This window comes from Alternaria atra (genome assembly GCF_907166805.1).
Source record: "Alternaria atra isolate CS162 genome assembly, contig: 21, whole genome shotgun sequence".
Taxonomy (NCBI): Eukaryota; Fungi; Ascomycota; class Dothideomycetes; order Pleosporales; family Pleosporaceae; genus Alternaria; species Alternaria atra.
In genome coordinates this window covers 1,013,871-1,026,613 of record NW_025091319.1, presented here as the reverse complement: position 1 = coordinate 1,026,613, position 12,743 = coordinate 1,013,871, and the positions used below count along the sequence as shown (strand labels likewise).

At 52.2% G+C, this 12,743-nt stretch overlaps 4 protein-coding genes across 4 annotated transcripts; 1 reads left to right on the top strand and 3 right to left on the bottom strand.

Annotated features, from left to right (window-relative positions):
• Positions 1-501: 501 nt before the first annotated feature.
• ALTATR162_LOCUS771 (uncharacterized protein) lies at positions 502-1,479 on the bottom strand (the record flags this gene model as incomplete). The annotated part of the gene is made up of 3 exons (XM_043308365.1): positions 502-702; positions 754-867; positions 922-1,479. 3 exons carry the CDS (start codon positions 1,477-1,479, stop codon positions 502-504), a joined length of 873 nt encoding a protein of 290 aa, XP_043164300.1.
• Positions 1,480-3,049: 1,570 nt separating this feature from the next.
• ALTATR162_LOCUS770 (uncharacterized protein) lies at positions 3,050-4,318 on the top strand (the record flags this gene model as incomplete). The annotated part of the gene is made up of 1 exon (XM_043308364.1): positions 3,050-4,318. The coding sequence occupies one exon, from the start codon at positions 3,050-3,052 to the stop codon at positions 4,316-4,318; it is 1,269 nt and encodes a 422-aa protein (XP_043164299.1).
• A 382-nt stretch (positions 4,319-4,700) lies between these two features.
• ALTATR162_LOCUS769 (uncharacterized protein) lies at positions 4,701-9,604 on the bottom strand (the record flags this gene model as incomplete). The annotated part of the gene is made up of 5 exons (XM_043308363.1): positions 4,701-4,974; positions 5,034-6,111; positions 6,858-8,224; positions 8,624-8,819; positions 8,875-9,604. 5 exons carry the CDS (start codon positions 9,602-9,604, stop codon positions 4,701-4,703), a joined length of 3,645 nt encoding a protein of 1,214 aa, XP_043164298.1.
• A 2,123-nt stretch (positions 9,605-11,727) lies between these two features.
• ALTATR162_LOCUS768 (uncharacterized protein) lies at positions 11,728-12,738 on the bottom strand (the record flags this gene model as incomplete). Its single annotated transcript, XM_043308362.1, has 1 exon — positions 11,728-12,738. One exon carries the CDS (start codon positions 12,736-12,738, stop codon positions 11,728-11,730), a length of 1,011 nt encoding a protein of 336 aa, XP_043164297.1.
• Positions 12,739-12,743: the final 5 nt, after the last annotated feature.

Below are 12,743 nucleotides of genomic sequence, written 5' to 3'. Positions count from 1 at the left end.
GAGCAGCTTCGATATCATTACCCGAATCCATGTGTGCTGCGGAATAGCGGGGCTGTTGGATGAAGGAAGAAGAGAAACCAGCATTTCCGATGCGTGAGAGAGGTAGGCTGGAAGTATAATGAGGAGGTATTTCAGAAGTAGTATGAGGAGGTGGGTCGGAAATGGTGTAAGAAGGCGGATCGCAAGTGGTGTAAGAGGGTGGGAGATCGTTTGACTCGTTGGTATTGTTGATCGACATAGCTGATATGAAGTTGTGGTATATCTGTACAGATACGGTTGATTCTTATGAGATGTTGGATGGAGAGGCTAAAAATGAAGAAGCGATGGTTTGAAGAATCAGGTTTTCGTTATTGTAGGTTCTGCTATGTGTTGGTATAGCGAACCACGGTTGTGACAATCCGCACCAGACATCGATTGTGGCTGCGCACAACGGAAAAAAGGGTCTAAGTAAGACCTACTAAAGTCGATAGAAACAAGCATAGTAGAATTGTGTCAAGAGCATTAAGCCGACGCGCAATGGCCGCCATCGACTCTCAGGTCTGCGCCAGTCATGAAACGACTTCCTTCCGCCAACAAGAACACAGCTGGTGCTTTGAAGTCGTTCGGTACACCAAGTTTTCCAAGCAGTGCGCCGGCCATCCATGTCTTCTCCACATCCGGATCTGCTGCGAGGAGTTCGTCGGTCATTGCAGTACGAATATACTACGGATCGGATTAGTAAGGTTTCAGATAATGCGATGAGAGGAGTCTTACACCCGGCGAAAGCGTATTCACTCTAATGCCGTATTGACCCCATTCTTGCGCTAGCGAGCGACACATTTGATGCACAGCTGATTTGCTGGCATTGTATGCTGTGCAAGTAAGGCCCTGAAATTATGATTAGATGCATTAAACATGTCTGGTTGGCGTAGAAATCCTTACCCTGTTCGCGACCTGACCCGACATACTAGCGATGAGTACGATTGAGCCTCCAGTACCCTTGTCTTTCAATATCCTCGCCGCCCTCTTGACCGATATGAACGCGCCTACTACATTTACACGAAGCATGCGCTCAAAGTCTGACGCCTCGTAGTCGAGTGCTGGAACCCTTTGTTGGATACCCGCACACGCGACCATACCATTGAGTGGTGCACCTCGCTCATCACCTTCGCGTGATATCTCGTCCAGGACTTGGGTGACCTCCGCTTCGCTAGTAACGTCGCATCTACGGTATGATGCTGAAGTACCGAGTTGGTTAGCAAGCTTCGTCAAGGCCTGCCATTCTGTGTTGCTTGGTTCCGGGAGGATATCTAGGCATGCTGCATGTCCGCCCGCTTCAACTACGGCGAAAGCAAGAGTTATTCCAAGTCCGCGGCCAGCTCCTGTGATAGCGACTGTCTTCCCTGCGAGAGAGAAGAGTGCCGGTGTTTGTGGCGTCGATGCTTGTGTTGTAGAGGAAGTAAGTGCGCTAGCGACTGTGTTGATGGCTGATGGACTCATTTTGCCGTACGGTGAGTTGGACTCTTTTAGAATTCGAGGATTACTGTAAGAGAGGGTTTGGATGAGGAGTATTGGGGAACGACAAGGCGACAGCAGTTTCAATGTATGCCAGAACCCATGGGGTGCGCATAGACGCGCATGTTCCCCACATCTAATAGTACAGTTGCATTTGTGGAACTGGTGGGTTGAGATTTCATCGTTGCAGCTTCTGCGAGGTGCATATGTGGACGGATGTTGGTGTTGGTAGCTCAATTGCGGGACCGGACTTTGCTCAGGGTTCAGATATTCTCCGGTTTGACCGAACAAGCAGCACTAACCGCTGCCAAGAAGACCGAAGTCGTGAGCATGGTGGAGTATCCAGCTGCGCATGTGACTGCCGAATCAGGAAAGATATTGCCTAGAGCCATCGTTACCAAACTCACGCAATCTGAAACTTAGAGAAGAACTTGGTGTTTTTCCCAAGTTCAAACCGTGGATAGAACGAAAACGTGACCTAGTGTTTCGAGTACCTGCGTTGTGTGTAAAAAACGGCCCTCATCTTGCTTGACCTGCTCAAGTCCGTCAAGTAGGATCTCCAGCCTCTTTTCCTTTCTTACCCCTTCGGTGCTCCCATTCGGCAGGCCTTTAGGAATCGGCTGTGGAGGCATAGAGTAGGACCTGCGTCGATCAGTCAGGTATCTGAACCCTCGTTGATTACAGCTGCCGCTCAGTGCCCTTCGTCTCCTATACATTCACTCCCGAACATACCGCGTTGGGTAAGTTCTGGAGGCCCATCCATCGCTGCACTCTATCGCATTCCGTAATGCGTGCTCCCCATACCTTGTTCTTAGCTTCCGAAAACACCGCGTCGGGTAAGTTGTGAGAAAACCATCGATTACAGCTGGGATCCGGTGCCCCTCGCTCCCTTGGCTTGTGCTAATCAATATACCTTCTTAGGCAAGTTCTGAGAAGACCATCGATTGTCGCTGCCCTTTCGTGCCCTTTTCCATGCAGCCCCATGCTACCGGATAGCGGTCTGACCAATAACCGTCCAATGCAGCTGTGCCCGCCGTGCCCCTTGGTGCCCCTTCATGCAAGCCACATGAAGCTTGGGTTTACTCTATACAGTAAGTTCCTCGGCAACCATCGATTTACGTGGAGACAGCATACGATGTACATCGCTCGTTCAAGACAATGCTGCAGGTAGTGGGTGTTGTCACGTTGTACCGCTGCAGGCGGTGTGCGCGCACGAGACCTGCGACATGAGGCTGAGTGACGTCTTCCTTCCGCGTGCGCATGAGCTTATCGAGCTGCGAGTCTTTTCTCCGGGGCCTGCCGCGTTTACATCGCAACGACACACGCCCTCCCGTCATGATACAGCAATCCTAGATCTCTTTCCTTTCCTGTTTTCGCGATTTCTATTGCATTCTTAGCGGTCGCTTACTTTACTTGCGCAAACCTCATGTCTCTCCTACGGAACTCGATGCGGCGCTTTCGCCGCACGCAGATACATAATGTCGAAACGATTAAATCGCAACCGTTGGCAGAGCTATCCGGCTCGCTGGGCGACCTCGGGACTCTATTGCCACTCATGACTACGCTGGTCTTGACGAACTCGATATCCTTACCCTCAACGCTACTATTCACGGGAGCGGCAAATGTTCTGACAGGCGTTGCGTTTGGGATCCCTCTACCAGTACAGCCCATGAAAGCTATTGCGGCTGTAGCTATTGCTCGCCAATTTACCATGGAGGAGAACGCTGCAGCTGGTCTCGTTGTTGCAGGCCTAGTTGGTGTGTTCAGCGTCACGGGCCTGATCAACTGGGCGAATCGCGTTACACCAATTCCAGTAGTCAAAGGAATCCAAGTAGGGGCAGGTCTGTCGCTATGCTTGAGCACCGGGACCAAATTACTCTCATCACTAGACTGGACGGGTCCTTGGTGGGGCGATAATCTGTTTGTGGCGGTTGCAGCGGTTATCTTCCTGCTATGCACTTTCCCGTATCCTAGGGTGCCATATGCTATGATCATTTTCATCATCGGCATCTTACTATCCTTTGCAACTCCGCAAAGCGAGGATGTCCATGTGCCACGTGCTGCGATTCCCATTCTTCATCCCTCAGGCATGGACTTCCTGGAAGCAACAACGACCGCGTCTCTGGGTCAACTACCTCTTACGCTCCTCAACTCCGTCATCGCAGCATCGGCGCTCGCGTCTGACCTCCTGCCATCTCCACCATACCCAGCGGCACCCACAGTCACCGAATTAGGTGTCTCCGTCGCTGCGATCAACCTCATAGGTTGCTGGTTCGGAGCCATGCCCGCTTGCCACGGTTCTGGTGGGTTAGCAGGTCAGTTCCGCTTCGGTGCGCGTAGTGGTTCTAGCATCATCTTCCTGGGAACCATCAAATTTATACTCGGTCTCATCGCCTTCTGGAAATCGTCAGCCATAATCAATGTGCTTCACAATATCCCCAAGTCACTGCTCGGTGTCCTTGTTCTCGCTGCTGGCGTGGAATTAGCAAAGGTCGGCGAGAGTATCAACACGGACGCTCGCGACCTTCGCATATTCGACAGGGACATGGCTTGGGACGGCAAGAGGGTCAAGGACCTCGATGAGCGCGAGAGGAAGGAGAGGTGGATGGTCATGCTTGTTACTGTGGCTGCCCTTCTTACTTTCAAGAATGATGCAGTTGGTTTTGTTTCTGGACTAGCATGGCACTGGGGCTTTGTGGCTGCAAGGAGAATTGAAGATTGGAGGACCGGACGGACTGAGAGTCATGTATGGAGGAGCGTTGGGCATAGTCGGGATGAAGGTGCTGGGCTGCTCGCTCATACAGAGTCTGATACTGTGGCGTAGGAAGGCACTGCTAATAATCATGGGCATTATCACTGGATGCTACAAGGCAGTTTTACAACCTAATAAATATCAAAGCCCAACTCCATCTCACAACCACCAATACCTCAATTCAGAGTACATTCAATTTATCCAGTTCATATTTCAGTCATATCAACGTAATGGTACGCAAGCTGGCAAGCGGACCATTGTTGGATTAGGTAGTGTATGTACATACATGTAAGAAGCGAAAAACAAAAATGCTTGATGAGTATGTGCTCAGCGCTTGAGCGTATGAGAAACAGTAGATCTAACTCTTGAAGAGGTATAAGCGATATCAGCGAGAACGCCTTAAAAAAAACGCCAAACAAGAGCGAAAAAGCGAAAAGGCAAGTTAAGCATATGCTCATGCCTTCTCGGAGATCTCTTGGGCTGGTGGTGTGTTGGTGCCGGTGATAGAAGCGTATCTTGCGGTCTCAACACCCTTCTCGCCATCGGCGTTTGAGTTGCGGCTGCTGCCAACGTGCGAAGGCTGGTCGAGCTTCTCCTCCTTGACGGCGCCCTTGTGTCCACCAACCTCCTTCTTGTCACCCTTCTCCTTCTTGGGCTTGGGCATGCGGACAAGGTAGTACAAAGCAAGAGCGGCACCGATGTTGAAGATGACGTAGGCCCAAAGGATACTGCGAAAAAGCGTTAGTAAAGTTCTATAAAAAAAACATGTTGTAGGAGGTTGGCTTACCCAAAGTTGCGCCACGCGTTGGAGTAGTCGGAAGAGATACTGGCAAGGAAGACGTTGGTGTCCTCAATGGCACAGAAGTTGCAGTCGCTTGTGGCCTCGGGGTTTTGCATCCGGCCACCAGCAGCCGTTGTCCAGTCCGCGATGTATTCTCCGCAAGTCTGGTTTGGGCGAGGGTCGAAGTGGATCAACTCGTTCTCCGCACACTGCACTACACTGTTGGCGAGACCGACAGACAACATACCAGACACCATGTACGTAAAGGGCGAAATGCGGTACATGAAGATCCAGAAGCGGGGGAAGTCGGAAGGCTGAGCAAGGACACCACAGAAGATGAGGCAGAGCGAGAACATCAAGTTGGCCAAGTTACCACCAGTCTCGGCAGAGTCGATACCAGCGATGACCATGTGCGTGAATGTCGAAGTGAAGAGCAAGAACATCCAGACGAAGAGGAAGAGCTGGAATCCACGGAGGGTGACGGAGTCGGTGTACTCTGCGTTCTTGTACAGGCCAATGGGGTAGTACCAGCAGAAGAAGATGAGCACAGCCATGAGTGAGTTCCAGGGCAGTTCGACGACGATGTTGGAGATCATGAACGCCTTCCACGAGTAGGTCTTGCTAGGACGTTCGCGAACCTCGTACAAAGCGCGCTGGGTGACGAAGTGGGGCATGATCTGCTGGACCAATTGACCGAAAATTGTCATCAACATGAAGATACCGAACATTTGATTCTGGAGACCAGTCTGTGTGTTGGGCATCTGGAAGAGCGAGAAACCGATGAAGAGAGCCGAGAGAACACAAAGGAAGGTCTTGGAGTAGATGTACGAGGGTGTGCGCCAGTATTGCTGGAAGACACGGACCATGGTCTCACGGAGTTGAGTCATGAAAGGTGCGGCGAATTCGCGGAAGGCAGCCTTGTCCTCACGCTTCTGAGCGGACATGGTACGCTGGAGAGCTTCAGCCTGACCGCGTTCGGATTTGAGTTCGGCGAGATGGCGCTTGACCTCACGGTACTCATCAGAGTTGCGCCAGGTTTGGTGCCAGTCGATGTCCGTGTGTGAACCAGGAGCAGCACCAATGACTTCCAACATCCATTCAGCAGGGTTAGCGGCAGGTGGGCAAGCGGGACCACCATTGCGAACAAAGTAGTCAACCAGAATCTTGGAATTTTCACCGACCTCTCCGTAGTAGACGGTGCGTCCACCACGGGCGAGGAACAGAAGACGATCGAAACGTTGGAACAACATGGCACTAGGCTGGTGGATAGTGCAAAGAATAGCCTGGCCATTCTTCTTCAGCTTGTCCAAGAGATCCAGAATAGCCCAAGAGGTTTGCGAGTCCAATCCAGAGGTAGGTTCGTCCAGGAAGAGAAGAAGAGCAGGCTTAGCAGCCAGTTCCACACCGATAGTAAGACGCTTTCGCTGCTCGACGTTGAGACCTTCACCGGGGACACCAACGACGGCATCAGCGTATTCAGTCATCTCCAGAAGCTTAATGACCTCCTCTACGTATTCGACCTTCTCTTGACGAGAGACGTGGGCTGGTTGACGGAGAACGGCGGAGAAAGTAAGGGCTTCACGGACGGTTGAAGTGGCGAGATGGAGGTCTTGCTGTTGAGCGTAACCTAGATGTTGCGTTAGTGCGTGTTCACGAACCAGAGAATGTTAAGGAGAGACATACCTGTCTTGCGCTGGAAAGAGTCATCGCGAGGCTTGCCGTCAACCAACATCTGACCAGTAATAACACCCATAGTAGTACGTGTAGCCAAGCAGTCGAGAAGAGTCGTTTTACCAGCACCGGAGACACCCATGAGCGCAGTCAAAGTACCGGGTTTAACCCATCCGTCAACGTGGTCGAGAATACGGCGAGGCTCCTTCTTGATTGTAATATCGTAGCAGACGTCCTCCCACTGGAAGATGGCAGTTTGGCGTTCGATGATGGCGATGTTGTCAGAATCGTTCTGAGCAGCGACGTTGCGTCCGGGAACGGCGGCCTCAAGATCCTCCTCAGACTTGCTCTTGGGCGCAGGCAGCTTGTGGCCACGACGGAAGACAAGGACTTCACCCTTGGACTTCTTGGCGGTGATGTATTCAGTACCAGCGAGGTAGACAAGCATGAGACCAAACATGAAGACCCACATGATACCGAAGTTGCGCCACTTGTTCTTAGCGTAGTAGTTGAAGGCCGAGTTGATGTAGTCGTCGCCGTTGACGTATGGCTGTCCGGGAACGGATCCAATGGTCCTGCAAGCTTGTTGAGGGCCAGAAATGTCTTCGTAACCGGGGCCGAAGGGAATGAATTCGTTGCACTCGAACTGTCTGTTGTGGAATTCGTTAACCATGAGGGCCTCGAACCCGTAACTGACGGGGTTGATGTAGCGAATCCATTTGGACCAACCCAGCATGTAGCTAGGAGGGATGGCGAAACCAGTGTACATGACGAGACCCAAGATGAGGATGGCGGCGGGTGCCAGAGCCTGGACAAGGGAGCGAGACAAGGCGGCGATGGAACGGAAGAACATGGACATGACAAGAGTCAGTGTGAAGGAAATAAGGACGAAGAAGAAGAAGTTTCCAGGTTCTCGTCGAAGATTCGTCATGAAGTACAGGACCAAGTTGAAAGTGATCGCGTTGACAATCTTGTACGGCATATCAGTCAACATACTGGCGAAAGCCTCGGCGGACGGGTGGTACAGAGCATAGCGCGAGTGCTTCTCAACAATGGGACGTTGAGCGTAGAGCGTCAGAATCTCGAGGGCGGAACCGAAAGCGTTCATCAGGATAGCGAAGAAGAGAAGAGCGGAGCGAAGGTAGAAACTGGAAGTGGTCGATGGGAGGTTGTAGAAGACGGACGAGATGATGAGGGCCATGATGGAGTTGGCAACAAGTTGGGTGATGGTGATACTGGGATCGGCCTTCAATCGAACGAAACCTCGCCACAAGCATAGCTTAACTTGCTGCGTGTACGAGAGAGTGTAAGGCGACTTTTCGCGCTGACCCTTGGCCTTCTGAAGCTGGCGTGACTCCTTGAAGCGCTCGGCGGCCTCGCCACCAATGGGATACTTCTGCTCGTAGGCTTCGATCTGTTGTAGGAGTGCTGCTCGCTCCGGAGACTCCAACCAGCGCTGCGCGAATTCATCAGGAGTGCGGGGAACGCGGTCCTCGAAGCCCTCACGAACGATGCGCTCCAAAGGACTGGTCATGGAAGTCAAGAAATCGGCGTCAGTTTGACGGTCGGGGCAGTGGAAACCCATGTTGACGAAGAAAGCCTTCGCCTCTGTGGTCTTTCCGAAGAAAATCTGGCGACCCTCGTAGAGCACGAGTGCCTTGTCGAAGAGGTCGTAGGCAGCCTGAGGTGCCTGGTAGATAGCAACACAGGCAGTGGTACCGTTGATCTCAGTTTCCATGCGGAGGGTTTTGCAGAACTCGATGGCGTTCGCAGAGTCAAGACCTCTGGTGGAGTTGTCCCACGCTTGTAGTGGCGCTCTGCTGAGGGAGGCTTCGGCAATGGTGACACGCTTTCGTTCTCCTCCAGAGACACCACGGAGGAAGTCGTTACCAACACGAGTGTTGATGGTGTGAGAGATACCATACAACGCCATGATGACATCGCGCTGGTGCTCGGCGAACTGCTGTACGCTGACGCCACCAGGGATGTTCCTTGGGCGACGCGCTTGAGCAGCAAAGTAAAGGGTCTCTCCAACAGTCATCATGGGGAAATGAACATCGACTTCGGCAGTGTAAATGGCTTCACCACGGTAGTTCTTGTTCATGAGCTCTGGGCTGACACCTATTCATGATTAGCAAAAGGGGGTCACTGTGTGATTCAGAAGCTGCGAACGTACCCTGGTAGTTGATGTGCGAGTTTGAGTCAACGACGAAGCCGTGTGTCTCTCCAGTGATGGTCTTGAGGAAAGTCGAGCAACCAGATCCAGGAGGTCCAAGAACGACCAACATCTCGCCAGCCTCGACCAAACCATCGCAGTGTTGCAGAATGTCGATCTTGCGGCCCTTGTCACCCATGATTTTCTTGACAAGCCCAGGTCCATCTAGCCACACGTTACCAACACTCTTCTGGTAATCAGTGTCGGCTCCGAAACCATGGACGTTGAGTTCGCGGAAAGAAACACCAGCAGTTCGTGTAGGTGGCGCATTCTCGTCGTTTAATTGGAGGTTAAGCATAGCCTTGGTCCATGCTCGTGCATTGAAATGCTCGCCATTGGGGTCCAGGGAAGAGTTTGGTGCCGCGTTGAAAGGGTTCTGGTTTGCTGAAGATTGTTGACTTTGCGAAGTAAGTCGTCGGGCAAGTGCGTGAACGGCCTCTTCTCTCCTCGTAGCCTCGGCCAGTTCGTCGGCGTCATGTGTGTTATAAGATCCATCCTTTTTGTCGGTATATTGATTATTACTCCTCGGTGGTGAATTCTCAACAGCTGCTATTGTTGAGGCATCCGACTCGGCAGCTTGTTCGTTGTCGTTGTAGTGAGAAGGTCGTCTGCCGCCCATCTCTGGTGTTGGAACGCCGCCAGATACAGCCTCCCGATCATAGTTCGAGGTAAAGTTGCCGACTAGGGACATGTTGGGCGAGATATCGCCGCTTAATGGCGAAGATTAGTCAGGCGTAAGGGAAATGTAAAGAAGGACAAGTATTAAAAAAAAGGTAGTAGAGGTTGTATGGTAGGAACAACGAAGACAAGACCGGGGGAATGAGGGAGATAATAATAATAAAGGTAGGAACAGCTAATGAGGACAGCCCCGGCCGCCCCAGTAAAGGAATTGGTCCAGCGGGCGGCGGACTGACGGCTTGGCTTGCAAACCGGAGACGGATGGGCTGCATGCCCGGGGCGCTGGGCTTCGCTTGCATCTAGAACGGCTAGCGTAATCCCTCGGATACGGTGCATACGATTTCCATTAGACTAATAGCCAATCAGAGCCGGGAGGCTACGACGACGCGATTTCGACTCATTCTACGTCCACCACTGGCGTTTCGGGGAGAACGGTCGGACGAGTTGCGTCGCGGCGAAACACGATCGCCGTTCTTCCATGCGGCTCTGATTTCGTGATCCTCAATGCCCACGCAGCACTCTCCAGCCACCACAGCTTTGCAAATATGCATAGTTTACAATCTGTATACAGCACTATAATCCGAGCTTGTTGGTCCGACCAAGGCACCCGCTTACTTTGGAGGCTTGGCTAACCTCTCACCTAGCCCATTTCCCCTCTAAGAAAAGCGAGAGAGAGAGAGAAAGCGAAACCTTGCCAATATCCTAAAAGAAAGCAACCGTCTACAGTCGATTGTCTCAGCAACGGCAAGGATGCATGCGCTTCACAAGCAAACGACTGATCGAAGAACACATAACTCTTGACGTCGTTGACGCAGTGCAGCTCTTCCCCCTGTGCAGCCTTGCATGTCGCCACGGGTAAGGATCCAATTAACCGCGTCCATGAGCCCCCTTCCAAACAAAAGCTCCAGGCCCCTCTCACAATCTGCGCGGACGAAAATCGCGAGATTCAGGGTGAAGAAAGGTGGAGACAGCCCCCCAAAGCGTTGCGTGGCATCTGCTCGGTGTTGGGTTTCTGTATCCGGTTCGACCTACCGTTCGTGGCTGTTCGTCGCGTTGCACACTTGTAGCGCCACTTTCGGCGGCGGATGTCGCTCGTTCCGGTACCACGGAAGGTGGAACGTTGGTTCAGCCCTACCTTGACATGTTCTCTGACCCTGTTCGTATTCAAAAGCTTCCGGTTCCCGTCGCGTCTCGATGCTTCTTCTCCACAGCCGTTACCTTTCAGGTCGCCGGTTTGAGGTGAGCATTTGTTTGTTTGTTGGTTGTTGCTGTTGCAAGGGTCCATGGGAGGATACGGCCATGGACGGCGGATCCTGACCTTTCCGATCACCGGTGGCTGATCCACCTCGATATGCCTCAAATGCCGTCAAATGCGCGCTCTCCATCAACATGTGCTGCTGACTGTGCGCACCTTTCTCTCCTGAGCACCATGTATGCCGTCCCAGCGGTGAGAATCTTACACCCTCCTCCCAGTAAGCGGTTGGCATGTGGCATACGCCCTCTGGGCACTACCACTCCAAGATGATCTAGGTCCGGTCAGCAATTGGCATGTCATGCCTTCTCGTTTGCAGCCGGGCGACGGCACTCACTCATTATCTGAGTCCACAGCGCTTCTTCCGGTTCTCACGCTCGAGCCCTGATGGACGTATAGCGATAAATATGGTTGGATACTCTGGATGGGGCCCACAGCGCTAGGCGGCAATCTACGCAGCATCGCACCGTCGCGCGTCGTCCAAAGCTTCGGACGTAGACGAGAGAATCAGGGTTGGGATACTTCCGGCCCAGAATCTTCGGTTGCGCTTCGTTCGAACATCCGGGGATAGTACGACAGAAGCAATGTCGCCAGATCTGTAGCCGAAGATCTCCGGGTGCGATTGCGTCTTCGCTTTGACAGATCCGTCGGGCCGAATACACCCAGATGTATATTAACGTTCTGGGTCAGCCTGGGGTAGGGCTGATGAGCTTATTCGAACACCGTGCATGAGTAAACGTGTTTTTGTCGGTTTGGTGTTGCATGTCTTGAAATCAAAATAAGACATGTGATTTATGTTGAGAGGTGGTATAGGGTGTTTGGACTGTTGTGTATCAGGCGTCGTTTGTATTTTCGGTGGTATGTATGTACAGTAGATACGGCAATTACAACTTCCCCTTCGCCTTCTTCTTTGCCGGTCTCAGAATGCTTTGCTGACTCATACATGCGACCGCCTTGCCCTCCTCATCCCATAGCCATGCCTCGCCAAAACTACGCCCTTGACTCGCGACTGGCGCACGCAACTCCCTGAGCAACCACCCATTCACATCAACCTCATTTACAAAGATCCTCAAGGAGAAATCCAAACTAGACACTGCACTTATATCGTCAAACCAGCAATGGTTGAACGACAACGGTAAGAACGCAATAGCGGTGTCGATGAGGAAAGTCAGCGCGGTGATGTGATCAATAGGCTTAGGTAAGACTTCTTTGCTGCGGATCCAGTCTGCTGTTGTGCGGGAGGATGGTGGGAGATGATCTTGGGTATGCGGTAGTTGTTTTGCGAAACCGTAGAGGTTTTGGGCAAAGACGGCGTTGGGGCAGAGACGCTGGTCGTACAAGTGGTTCAGCAGATGGAAACCTTTTGCGTGGTCATCCAGCATTTGCTGCGTTATCTTGCCTTGTGCGACGAGAGCGGAATACGTAGAGGCGGGCGTGGGACAATCTTTCCAGTTTGGATAGGTATTCAAGGGTGTTGGCGAGTATGATAATAGTGATGAGGTTTCTGCAACCATGAAGTCGGCGGTTGCGAGGACGCATACTCGATTTTCGCTTTCTTTGCCGTCCTTCCTAGCATCAGTCGTTTGGCTTATTTCCACTTGTCGCGTTGCAAACGTCCTCGTCTGCCTCACCACTCTCACACTAGCCCGCAGAGGTCGATCCGTATACGCCGGTCCAAGGTAATTTCCTTGCATGGAGTAGAGGTGGTAGCCTTCTGGTACTGTGAGAGACGCTGCTTTGCATGCTACCGCGATTGCGTAGCCGCCGTATGCGATACCCAGCGGATTGCCCATATCCTGAGGAAGGTTGATCATTTCGTACTCATCCTTGCCTGTCTCTCTTAAAGCCAATTGTTCCATAAAGGGCTTTCGTTGTGGAATGGCTTGTTTGGCCATGCTTG